General features: G+C 53.1%; 2 protein-coding genes across 2 annotated transcripts in view; one reads left to right on the forward strand and one right to left on the reverse strand.

Annotated features, from left to right (window-relative positions):
- Positions 1–312: 312 nt before the first annotated feature.
- Positions 313–2,197, reverse strand: LOC140717633 (distal membrane-arm assembly complex protein 1-like). Its single transcript, XM_073031234.1, has 2 exons — positions 1,719–2,197; positions 313–931 (listed from the first exon to the last, which is right to left on the reverse strand). The coding sequence occupies exons 1-2, from the start codon at positions 2,035–2,037 to the stop codon at positions 825–827; spliced, it is 426 nt and encodes a 141-aa protein (XP_072887335.1). The 5' UTR covers positions 2,038–2,197; the 3' UTR covers positions 313–824.
- A 567-nt stretch (positions 2,198–2,764) lies between these two features.
- The window catches only part of dpp3 (dipeptidyl-peptidase 3), a 56,111-nt gene continuing 46,416 nt past the window's right edge, over positions 2,765–12,459 (forward strand). The window contains 2 exon segments of the mRNA XM_073031235.1: positions 2,765–2,976; positions 8,923–9,217. Of these exon segments, the coding sequence (XP_072887336.1) occupies positions 2,816–2,976; positions 8,923–9,217 (456 nt within the window). The 5' untranslated portion in view covers positions 2,765–2,815.

A 12,459-nucleotide genomic window follows, 5' to 3' on the forward strand; every position in this document is an offset into this window, starting at 1 on the left:
TTTCCCTGTACGTTTCGATACACATGCGACCTCCTGGATTGATGGTTCAGACTTGGGAGCAAGAGGTCTGGGACAGAAGATATTTGACGTACCTGCTAATCTAACTCCACCGTGGACGACCCGCTTCTCTTGCTGGGCATGGGGGGCTAGCAACCCCTTTCTGTAAAAACCCAGAGCTGCAGAAACACTCATCCCTGGGAGAGGAAGGATCGTGGACAATGGGGGACAACGTGAAAGACTGCCCAGGACCGTGAGGACCCTGGCAGATTTTGCCCCAATAGGGGTGATGGGCTTAAGAAGACAACCAGCTAATTTCCAGTAAGTCACTATGATGTTTAATTTCTTTGACGGGCAAACTCCATGGCATGTTTACAATGCTGAACGTGTACAGAAACCTTGATTAACACAAGCACACACGATGCTGATTGAATACCACTCAGAACCATGGAGAACTCACATTAAAGCTGAGTTCATGAACCTACGACATAGCATTTACACTGCAACTCCCAATAGGTTTCTTCAGCTACGGAAACACTAGTGTTCTATTAGGTACAGAGGTGATATTCCTTTAAGTTCTATCTTTAGTAGCACACTCATGAAATTGGTTGCAGACAACTCTAAATTATATGGTAAGTAAAATTAAAAGATTTACATCAAGTTAGCACATCACCCCACCCCGACACATCTGGGCACCTCAGCCCTTTAGAAAATAAGTTCCTAACGTGGTGTGAAAGAGTTCTTTTTTTCACCTCCCCTCCCCCCAAGAGAAATTTTTCCACAGAAGTCACCAAACTTTCCCCTTGGTGCTGGAGCAAGGAGGTCAGTCAAGATTCAGCTGGACGGTTGCTTTGTGGTCCTGGTGCTCCTCTGTACTTTGGGTGAGACTTGCCGACAGGATCGGCTATGACTACCAGACCCAAAGATAGCAGGCCTGCCACGGGAGAAAGAAAAGCATGTCAAAAGTCGTAGAATCAAAACGTGCAGGCGCGAGGGGTCCTGCAGATGCTGGCAACGTGAAGCAACACGCACAAAGCGCTGGAGGAACTCAGCAGGTCGGGCAGCCTCTGTGGAGAGGAATGGGCTGTTTTGTTGAGTACCACAAAAAAAAAGTGGGGTTTCGTGGTGGCCACCCTTCTTAATTCTACTTCCCATTTCCAACAGCTCAGTCCGTGGCCTCATTCTATTGCCACGATGAGGTAGGAGAAGCAGCACCTCACATTCTGTCAGGGCGCCTGATGACGTGAACATCAGTTTCAGCAACTTCCAGTACTTTCTCCCTCCGCCCCTCCCCCCCAACCTTCTCTCTTTCCATTCCCCACTCCGGCTCCCTTCACACTTTCTCCTCATTCCTCGCCCATCACCTCCTTCTGCTGCCCCTCCTAATTCCCTTTCTCCTATCTGATTCCTTCTCATTCTGAATGCTGCCCCCTTTCCTTTCCAGGCCCGGTGGGGGGGATGTTGGCCCAAAACGCTGACTCCGTGGACGCTGCTCGACCTGCTGAGTTCCTCCAGAACTTTGTGCGTGTCGCTCGTAATGTGTGGGCCCCTTGAGCTCAATTTAATTAGACCTTTACTAGATTTTATATTACATTTTTTATGGTTGTATAGGGGTGGGGAAGGTAAGGAGGTTATAGTTGTCCAGACGGGGGTGGGGGGCAGAGGGAGAAGAAGGCAGGGTCTGGCCGGGGTTAGGGTCTGTCTGCGCCCCCCGGACTCACTCAGGGCGAAGACGATCTGGCCCACGGTGCCCATCTGGGTCGGTCCCCCTTTCTGCAGCACCCTGCGGGCTGAGGCATAAACGTAGCCGCTGGCAGCCACCAGGCCGCCCCCACACACCGCCCGGCAGCCCCAGCAGTCACGGAACGATCGGCGAGCAGGAGCGGCCGCCTCGCTGGTCCCCGGGGCTGCCATCCGACCTTCCTCCAGTGGCCACCCGGACCGCTGAGCCGACGGACTCCTTTCACACGGGTTGTGTCCGGGCCTAATGCTTCCCTCGGACAACCGGCTATTGCACTTGTCGTTACCGGTGTCCAACATCGTCGAGTGAGATACAATTAAGAAACATTTAGTTTGCAATATTTTATTTATCTACTTCACGATATTAGTTATTGTTCATGCCGAATATAAATCTCACACTTTCTAAAGATGCCCGGACTGGATTAGGATTCCGTTTCCCTGTTTGATTGGTTGATGTTAAAGTCAATCATTTCCTTCCGCTCTCTGATTGATCAAGACGGATGTCAATCAATACGGTGCCGTTCCGCCAGGCCAGGAATCGCTGCATTATTATTTTCCCCCTAACTATTATTCGATCGATTTCCTAACGTGTTACTTTCACACTCTCAGGAAACGGCCTTCTCGTATGGGCCGGCAGCACGTGATTTATTAAACGGGGGGGGCTCGGACGTCTCTCCCCCCACTGATTGGGGGGGGAGGGAACGTCAATCAGATCAGCCCCGGCCGCGGTTGGTCGGCTGAGGAGTCAGTCGGTCGCTCCGGCGCGCTATTGGTGGAGGCCGGGGGGAGGGGGCGGGGAGAGGAGGTGCCCCCGCCTCCAGTGGAGGCCGGGAGTCGGTGGATGAATGAAGCGGGGAGGTGAGTTTCCTTTCGTCCGGGGGCCCCGGCTCGGATTTGACCGGCCGAACTCGCCCGGGGGCCCCTCACTCTGGTCGGACAGGAGTGTTAGGACACGCTGCAAACCCTCCCCCCCCCCCCACCCCCACCACCTCTCAGTGTTGGCCGGGTACGCCCGGCCCCTTTAACGTGGGCTAGGGAGCGGGACTTCGGGGTGTGCCTGGTCCCTTTATCTGCAGAAATGGGCACTGCAGCCGGAAAATACAGACACCAGTCTCTATTTTGGTTCAGGGCCCCTTTGAGTTGGAGGTCTGTCCGTGTCCCATGTTCTTGGAGGTTGGACCTCCCTCCCAGCATCGTGCAGGCTCCCGAGCTCCCGTCTGGACTTCAGCCGCCTGGCGGGTAAGGTCAATAGGGAGGAGGGGGGGCTGAGAGAGATCCGACCAGGAGCTGGGGCGGAAGGTGAAGGGCACGGGGCATCGTTAGCAGTGAAGGGCTCCTGACCTCCTCTGGCATTTTGTGGGCAGGCTGTCTGGTGTTTTGTCCCCCCGGCCGCCCCGAGCTGTCGGGGGCCGTATGAGCCTCCGCCACGTTAAGACAAACTCACCCACGGGGCTTCTCCGTCAAGGGAGAGCGACCTAACAACCCCGTTCACGTCAGAGAATCTGAATCCGGGTTTAATATCTCCGGCACGCGTCCTGAAAATTTGTTACCTTAGCAGCATTTCAATGCAAGACGCAATATAAAAGAGAACTAAAATAATAATTAATGGATAACTAAATCAGTTACAGTGTACATATATTGAATAGATTCAAAATTATGCAAAAAGCTGAAGTTATGTAGATTGAAAAAGTGAGGTAGTGGCTATTTAGGAATCGGATGGCAGAGGGGAAGAAGCTGTTCCTGAATCGCTGAGTGTGTGTCTTCAGGCTCCTGTACCTCCTCCCTGATGGCAGAGGGGAAGAAGCTGTTCCTGAATCGCTGAGTGTGTGTCTTCAGGCTCCTGTACCTCCTCCCTGATGGCAGAGGGGAAGAAGCTGTTCCAGAATCGTTGAGTGTGTGTCTTCAGGCTCCTGTACCCCCTCCCTGATGGCAGAGGGGAAGAAGCTGTTCTTGAATCGTTGAGTGTGTGCCTTCAGGCTCCTGTACCTCCTCCCTGATGGCAGAGGGGAAGAAGCTGTTCCTGAATTGTTGAGTGTGTGTCTTCAGGCTCCTGTACCTCCTCCCTGATGGTAACAGTGAGATAAGGGCATGGCCTGGGTGCTGGAGGTCCTTAATAATGGACGCTGCTTTTCTGAGATACCGCTCCCTGAAGATGTCCTGGGTACTTTGTAGGCCAGTACACAAGATGGAGCTGACTAAATTTACAACCCTCTGCAGCTTCTTTCGGTCCTGTGCAGTAGCCCCTCCATACCAGACAGTGATGCAGCCTGTCAGAATGCTCTCCACGGTACATTTATAGAAGTTTTTGAGTGTATTTGTGGGCATACCAAACCTCTTCAAACTCCTAATAAAGTGTAGCTGTTGCCTTGCCTTCTTTATAACTACATGGATATCTTGGGACCAGGTTAGATCCTCAGAGATCTTGACACCCAGGAGCTTGAAGCTGCTCACCCTCTCCACTTCTGATCCCTCTACGATGTCTAATTCATGCATTGCATTGAAAGGAAGAGAGGGGGTAGGTTAAAGGGGGATGTGAAGGGCAAGTTTTTTTCTTCAGAGAGTGGTGGACACCTAGAATGCCGTGCCTGGTGGGGTGGTACATGAGAGGCTTTTAGGAGACGTTCGGATAGGCACATGGGTGTGAGGAGGATGGGGGGATGTGGACATGGTGGAGGTACGAGGGATTAGTGTTGGGGTATTTATGATTTGCTGTTCAGCCGTGTTCCTTCGTCTTGCCCTTCCTGAAGCCCACAATCGGCTCTTTGTCGATGCTGGATTTACGCAGCCGCTAAGATACGGGAGCAGAGCTGGGCCATTTAGCCGCTCAGCAGACAGCTCCCAAAGGCGGAAACCATCCTCGACTCGAGCGATCCCACTATTCCTGAAGGTGTTCCTGATGCCCCTTAGTGCTGGAGGTCCGGCGTGACCCCACGGTGTTCGAGGGGGGCGTGCAACATTCCCCCTAAATCCTATTTTCGCAGCCAGCCCAGAACTTACGTGGCTCTGTGCGGGGAATTTCTGCGAGGCCTGAGAAAACTGCACGCACTTACCGCCCGTTACACCGCTGGCGATGAAGGTCCCCCGTCTCTGAAGTAGTTCCGGGCTTCGTCATTTGTGTCAGTAGCTTCCTCTCGGTTTTCACTACTATCAGTCCATGAAGGTCCCGGGCGGAGACTCGGGAATACCGTCACACACGCAGATGTAGACGGATTCTTCGTTGCTCTTGCCGTAACAGACTCGTTTGACCGGTCGCGGTTGTTAGCCCTGAACCTGGAGGTTGACCTAGTCTGACCTCTGCCCTTTGACCTGTTTGGGCGCTTCACACGTGTTTTATCTTTGGTGATGGGCGTGCTATGAATATTTTGAATGAAGACTAAAAGGTCGCATTATTAATCGGAGGCGGTGATGAAATACAGCATGACAAAGTAAAACCTTCCACGCTTTGTTAACTTTTTCCAGCCGCACCGGGGAATAAAGACGTACAAAAAAGCCGGATGAACTCAGCAGGTCGGGCAGCATCCGTTGAAAGGAGCGGTCGACGTTTTGGGTCGAGACCCTTAGTCCTGATGAGGGGTCTCGGCCCGAAACGTTGACTGCTCCTTTCAACGGATGCTGCCCGACCTGCTGAGTTCATCCAGCTTGTTTGTACGTCTTGATTTGACCACAGCATCTGCAGTGTGCTTTGTGTTTAATAAAGGGTATGTGCTGGGGAGCGTTTCAGTTACTGTGCGGCTGCGTGCCTAGGCAGCTTGGAGGGGACGGTGGGGGAGTGGGAGCCCTTTAACGAGTGACCACCTTCATGTGGTAGGGAGGTTTGCATATCCTCGTGATAGGGAGTCTTTTACTGCTTTCTGGGAGGAGGAAAGGGGGTTGTTTTGGCATTGGCTTGTCGCTCGTCGAGTTCTGTGCCGTGGGTAGGCTGCGTTGGCACCAGAGCGAGCGGCAACGCTTGCGAGCTGCCCCCCTCGGCGGTGTGGGGTGACGCACCCCACCGCGCGTCTTTCCACACGCGCCCAGTGAATGAATGGATCTCTACCCCCGTTTACGCCGGCGGTCCGAGTTCCTGCGCTGTCGCGTTCCACGGGGTGCGCGCGGCAGCCTGGTGGTCGGCCTCGCGCTTTACAGCACCGCCATCTGCGAGGGGCTTGTTGATTCTCCGCATGGGTTTCCTCCGGCATCTTCCAAAGGCATAGGAAGGTTAGGAGGGGCGTGGATAGAGTCGATGGGGAGCACCCTTTCCCGGGGGCAGAAGTTCGTGCACTGCGCTGACAGTGGGGGGGGGGGGGCAGGTGTGAGGGGCAAGTCTATTTTTTTTTACCCTTAGAGAGTGGTGGATGCCTGGTGTGGCGGAAGAGGCAGATACATTAAGAGGCTTTTAGGAGATGTTTGGACAGGAACGTGGATGTGAGGAAGATGGAGGGATGCGGACACGGTGTAGGGAGGAGGGATCAGTGTTTGGGTGGTTTTGATTTGCTTTTTAGCTGGTACAGCACAACATTGGGGGCCGAATGGCCTGTTACTGTGCTGCACTGTTCTACATCGTAAATTTTATTATCAAAGTGTCTATATATGTCACCATATACACACCTGAGATTGTGGGCATACTCATTAAATCTATAACAATAATATCTATTGTGAAAGATTGCCCAATCTGGACGTTCAACCAGAGTGCAGAATAAAACAAGCTCTGCAAAAACGAAAATGAAAGAAATAACTATAATAATAAATGAATAAGCAATAAATATCGAGAACATGAGATAAAGAGCCCTTGAAAGTGAGTCCATTGGTTGTGTGAACGTTTCAATGATGGGGCGGGTGAAGTTATCCCCGCTGGTTCAGGAGCCTGATGGTTGAGGGGTGATAACTGTCCCTGAACCTGGTGGTGCAGGTCCTGAGGTTCCTGTACCTTCTACCTGATGGTTAAGGGTGATAACTGTTCCTGAACCTGGTGCTGTGGGTCCTGAGGCTCCTGTACCTCCTTCCTGATGGTTGAGGGGTGATAACTGTTCCTGAACCTGGTGCTGTGGATCCTGAGGCTCCTGTACCTCCTTCCTGATGGTCGAAGGGTGATAACTGTTCCTGAACCTGGTGCTGTGGGTCCTGAGGCTCCTGTACCTCCTTCCTGATGGTTGAGGGGTGATAACTGTTCCTAAACTTAGTGGTGTGGGACCTGAGGCTCCTGTACCTCCTTCCTGATGGTCGAGGGGTGATAACTGTTCCTGAACCTGGTGGTGTGGGTCCTGAGGCTCCTGTACCTCCTTCCTGATGGTTAAGGGTGATAACTGTTCCTGAACCTGGTGCTGTGGGTCCTGAGGCTCCTGTACCTCCTTCCTGATGGTTGAGGGGTGATAACTGTTCCTGAACCTGGTGCTGTGGATCCTGAGGCTCCTGTACCTCCTTCCTGATGGTCGAAGGGTGATAACTGTTCCTGAACCTGGTGCTGTGGGTCCTGAGGCTCCTGTACCTCCTTCCTGATGGTTAAGGGTGATAACTGTTCCTGAACCTGGTGCTGTGGGTCCTGAGGCTCCTGTACCTCCTTCCTGATGGTTAAGGGTGATAACTGTTCCTGAACCTGGTGCTGTGGGTCCTGAGGCTCCTGTACCTCCTTCCTGATGGTCGAGGGGTGATAACTGTTCCTGAACCTGGTGCTGTGGATCCTGAGGCTCCTGTACCTCCTTCCTGATGGTCGAAGGGTGATAACTGTTCCTGAACCTGGTGCTGTGGGTCCTGAGGCTCCTGTACCTCCTTCCTGATGGTTGAGGGGTGATAACTGTTCCTAAACTTAGTGGTGTGGGACCTGAGGCTCCTGTACCTCCTTCCTGATGGTCGAGGGGTGATAACTGTTCCTGAACCTGGTGGTGTGGGTCCTGAGGCTCCTGTACCTCCTTCCTGATGGTTAAGGGTGATAACTGTTCCTGAACCTGGTGCTGTGGGTCCTGAGGCTCCTGTACCTCCTTCCTGATGGTTGAGGGGTGATAACTGTTCCTGAACCTGGTGCTGTGGATCCTGAGGCTCCTGTACCTCCTTCCTGATGGTCGAAGGGTGATAACTGTTCCTGAACCTGGTGCTGTGGGTCCTGAGGCTCCTGTACCTCCTTCCTGATGGTTGAGGGGTGATAACTGTTCCTAAACTTAGTGGTGTGGGACCTGAGGCTCCTGTACCTCCTTCCTGATGGTCGAGGGGTGATAACTGTTCCTGAACCTGGTGGTGTGGGACCTGAGGCTCCTGTACCTCCTTCCTGATGGTTGAGGGGTAATAACTGTTCCTGAACCTGGTGGTGCAGGTCCTGAGGTTCCTGTACCTTCTACCTGATGGTTGAGGGGTGATGACTGTTCCTGAACCTGGTACTGTGGGTCCTGAGGCTCCTGTACCTCCTTCCTGATGGTCGAGAGGTGATAACTGTTCCTGAACCTGGTGGTGCAGGTCCTGAGGCTCCTGTACCTCCTTCCTGATGGTCGAGGGGTGATGACTGTTCCTGAACCTGGTGGTGTGGGTCCTGAGGCTCCTGTACCTCCTTCCTGATGGTTAAGGGGTGATAACTGTTCCTGAACCTGGTGCTGTGGATCCTGAGGCTCCTGTACCTCCTTCCTGATGGTTGAGGGGTGATAACTGTTCCTGAAGCTGGTGGTGTGGGACCTGAGGCTCCTGTACCTCGTGCCTGATGGTTGAGGGGCGATAACTGTTCCTGAACCTGGTGGTGCAGGTCCTGAGGCTCCTGTACCTCCTTCCTGATGGTCGAGGGGTGATGACTGTTCCTGAAGCTGGTGGTGTGGGACCTGAGGCTTCTGTACCTCCTTCCTGATGGTTGAGGGGTGATAACTGTTCCTGAACCTGGTGGTGTGGGACCTGAGGCTCCTGTACCACCTGCCTGATGGTCGAGGGGTGATAACTGTTCCTGAAGCTGGTGGTGTGGGACCTGAGGCTCCTGTACCTCATTCCTGATGGTCGAGGGGTGATGACTGTTTCTGAACCTGGTGGTGTGTGTCCTGAGGCCCCTGTACCTTCTACCTAATGGCAGCCGTGAGAAGAGAGTTTCATTAGTGACATGTGTGTAATTGGGTGGCACTGGCTCGTTGAGCCAGAAGGGCTTTTTACTATGCTGTATCCCAAAATAAAATAGAAAAGTAAAATGTCCCTTTTTTTCCCTGTTGAATTTAATCAGCTCTGTTTGTATTTATACCTCAGGTTTGCCTTCATAGGTCGAGACAAGATGGTGGACTCCCAGTATATTTTGCCCAATGATGTTGGCATCTCGCTGCTCGACTGCCAGGACGCCTTCCAGCTGCTCTCGAAGGAGGAGAAGCTGTACGCCCACTACATCTCACGTGCCTCCTGGTACGGAGGCCTCGTGGTGCTGCTGCAGACGTCCCCGGAGTCCCCCGCCATCTACGTCCTGCTCCAGAAGCTGTTCAAGGCCCAGCCCCTCAACGAGCTGCGGGAAACGGCCGTGGCGGTGGGCATGACCTCCGAGGAGTACCAGGTACACCCGCGCTGTTTTCTCGACCCCTCTCTCTGTCTCTGTCAACAGACACAGAACACTGGTGGGACGCAGCAGGCCCAGGCAGCATCTTTAGGGAGAAGCACTGTCGACGTTTCGGGCCGAGACCCTTCGTCAGGGCTAACGGGGAGAAAAAGAGATAGTAAGAGATTAGAGAGGGGGTGGGTGGGGGGGGGAGACCGGAAATGATAGGAGAAGACGGGGGGGGGGGGGGGAATGAAGCCAAGAGCTGGGAAGTCTATTGTCAAAAGGGATACATAGGATGGAAGGCCTAGGAAGAGAGAAGGGGGAGGGGAGCACCAGAGGAAGATGGGGAACAGGCAAGGAGTGGTTGTGAGAGAAAAAAAATAGGGATAGGGTAAGAAGAGGAGGAGGGGCATTAACTGAAGTTAGAGAAATCAGTGTTCATGCCATCAGGTTGGAGGCTACCCAGACGGAATATAAGGTGTTGTTCCTCCAACCTGAGTGTGGCTTCATCTCGACAGTAGAGGAGGCCGTGGATTGACTGTCTGTCTCTGTCACTCTTTCTTTTCTCTCTCACCATTCCTTAATCACAACGATTCAGGAGCACCCTCTTCCCCTCCGTCAGGCTTCCGAGCATAAACCCGCGAACAGTATTTCTGTCACCTCTTTGCAGAACGACAAATGTCACCTCATACCAGTGGCAATAAAACTGATCCTCATTTTGCCCCTCCCCTCGCTCCCTCGGGGGGGAGGGTTGCATCGCTCGTATCTGGGGGGGCTTCCCCGCGCCCTGTTCCGGGAATCGGTAAAGTCCCGCTGTGCGACCCAGGGAGTGCCGAGACATGCCACGTTAAAATGAGGCCCATTATCTCGCTGGAGTGAAAATACTTCTGCAAGGAAGGTGGGATATCAGATCGTGGCAATCACAGAGCCATACTGTTTAGACACAGGCCCTTCGGCCCACTGAATCCATGCTGACCCTGAACCGCCTGCATACTTTAATCCCACATTAATGCGGTTAATCCATTTTACTCTCTGCGCACTACCCCCCCTCCCTCTCTTTATCCTCCTCACCCTCACACCAGGGGCAACTCGTGGCAGCCCACGTGCCTTTGTGAAGGAGGGAGGGAGCCCGCGTGGTCAAAAAAAAGATTCAAAGTACATTGATTATCAAAGTACGCACACAACCGGGAGATTCGCCTTCCCCACAGACAGCCAGGAGTCACTGAAAGCAAGAATGCAGGTACAGCAGGCAGCGAAGAAAGCTAATGGCATGCTGGCCTTCATAACAAGGGGAGTTGAGTATAGGAGCAAAGAGGTCCTTCTGCAGTTGTACAGGGCCCTGGTGAGACCACACCTGGAGTATTGTGTTCAGTTTTGGTCTCCAAATTTGAGGAAGGACATTCTTGCTATTGAGGGAGTGCAGCGTAGGTTCACGAGGTTGATTCCCGGGATGGCGGGACTGTCATATGTTGAAAGATTGAGCAACTGGGCTTGTATACACTGGAATTTAGAAGGATGGGAGGGGATCTGATTGAGACATATAAGATTATTAAGGGATTGGACACGCTGGAGGCAGGAAACATGTTCCCGATGTTGGGGGAGTCCAGAACCGGAGGCCACATTTTAAGAATAAGGGTTAGGCCATTCAGAACGGAGTTGAGGAAAAACTTTTTCACCCAGAGTTGTGGATCTGTGGAATGCTCTGCCTCAGAAGGCAGTGGAGGCCAATTCTCTGGATGCTTTCAAGAAAGAGTTAGATAGAGCTCTTATAGATAGCGGAGTCAAGGGATATGGGGAGAAGGCAGGAACGGGGTACTGATTGTGGATGATCAGCCATGATCACAGTGAACGGCGGTGCTGGCTTGAAGGGCCGAATGGCCTACTCCTGCACCTATTGTCTGTTTCTATTTACGGAACCCATTCAGGATTGAAGGTCGTCCTTTTAGAACAGAGATATGGAGAAATTCCTTTAGTCAGAGGGCGGTAAATCTGTGGAATTTGTTGCCGCGAGCGGCTGTGGAGGCCAAGTCATCGGGTGCATTTAAGGCAGAGATAGACAGGTTCTCGATTAGCCGGGGCATCAAAGGGTATGGGGAGAAGGCAGGGGAGTGGGGATGTCTGGAAGAATTGGATCAGTGATTGAATGGCGGAGCAGACTCGATGGGCTGAATGGCCTACTTCTGCTCCTATATCTTAACGGTGTGAGAAGAAGAAACACCCAACGCGTGCAAAAAAACTATTAACCATCGAACCACAGAGTCATCGAAACAGACCAGGATTGTTTAGTTCGGTTCAGTTTGGCGCTGCGTCGTTCGTCTGCCCGCAGGCCCGATCAGAATCGCACGGAATAGCGATGAGGAGGGATGACGTGCAGACTCCGCGCGGACAGCACTGGAAGTCAGGATTGCTGCAGCTGACAGCCAGCGGGTTCTGGCACTCCCCGCCTGGACGGGAGGGGGTTGGGGCCGCACGCGGTTTGGCGGCCGAAGCGAGCCTTTACGTCCGCAGCTGGTTCCCGACGTTCCCCCCCAGCTCACGCCCGCCGATTAACTCAAGTCTGCGATCCCGATCCATTTTCAGATTTATCCCTCTCGTGTACGTCGAGGAGTGCAGAGAACTGCGTCGTCTGCCGGCACACCCGAGGACGTGCCGGGGGGGGGGGGGCAGCCGGCAAGTGTGTCTGCTCGTTCTGCTTCCCAGATGCTCAGACAATCGCTGGCAGAGACCCTGGCACGGCGACCGGCACCCATCTTGTCCCCGGGAGCCTGGAGCGTCACAGGGAGGTGCGCAGAGCGAACTTTGTCACTTTCTGGTTTCGGCCGGAGTTTTTGTTCCTCTTCCCCACCCTGCACCTTGGCACCCGGTTTCAGACCGGGCTCCCTCTCTCTCCACCCTCAACACGTCCGTCAGAAACCCAGCCTCCCACGTATTGCCCGAACTTACAGATTCCTGCCCTCTTGCCTGTAGGATGCGTCAGCGAGGGTGTGTACCTTGCCAGGCGAGTTCAGTGGAATTTCATGTCCAATATGGGCGACGAGCCTAACAAAACCTCAGAGATTTCATCAGTTATTTACCCAAGCGTTTACCTGTGAACCTTGTTCAGGGTCGCAAGGAAAATTATTTTAATATTCGTCCTGTGTTCTTTTGTGATTCAGGTCAGGGCATTTGTGAAAGAACTGGGAGGTGCTGCTCATGGGTTAAACTACAGGAAAATATTTTATTAGGATGAGCACAAATGCAATGCAGAAAGACAAATA

Source organism: Hemitrygon akajei, chromosome 28, assembly GCF_048418815.1.
Source record: "Hemitrygon akajei chromosome 28, sHemAka1.3, whole genome shotgun sequence".
Classification (NCBI taxonomy): Eukaryota; Metazoa; Chordata; class Chondrichthyes; order Myliobatiformes; family Dasyatidae; genus Hemitrygon; species Hemitrygon akajei.

Excerpts from the sequence above, each read along its gene's own strand:
- LOC140717633 (XM_073031234.1), bottom strand. The coding sequence starts at position 2,037 with ATGTTGGACACCGGTAACGACAAGTGCAATAGCCGGTTGTCCGAGGGA. Across the intron at positions 932-1,718 it reads CCAGATCGTCTTCGCCCTGA|GCCTGCTATCTTTGGGTCTG; the intron begins GTGAGTCCGGGG and ends CTCCCGTGGCAG.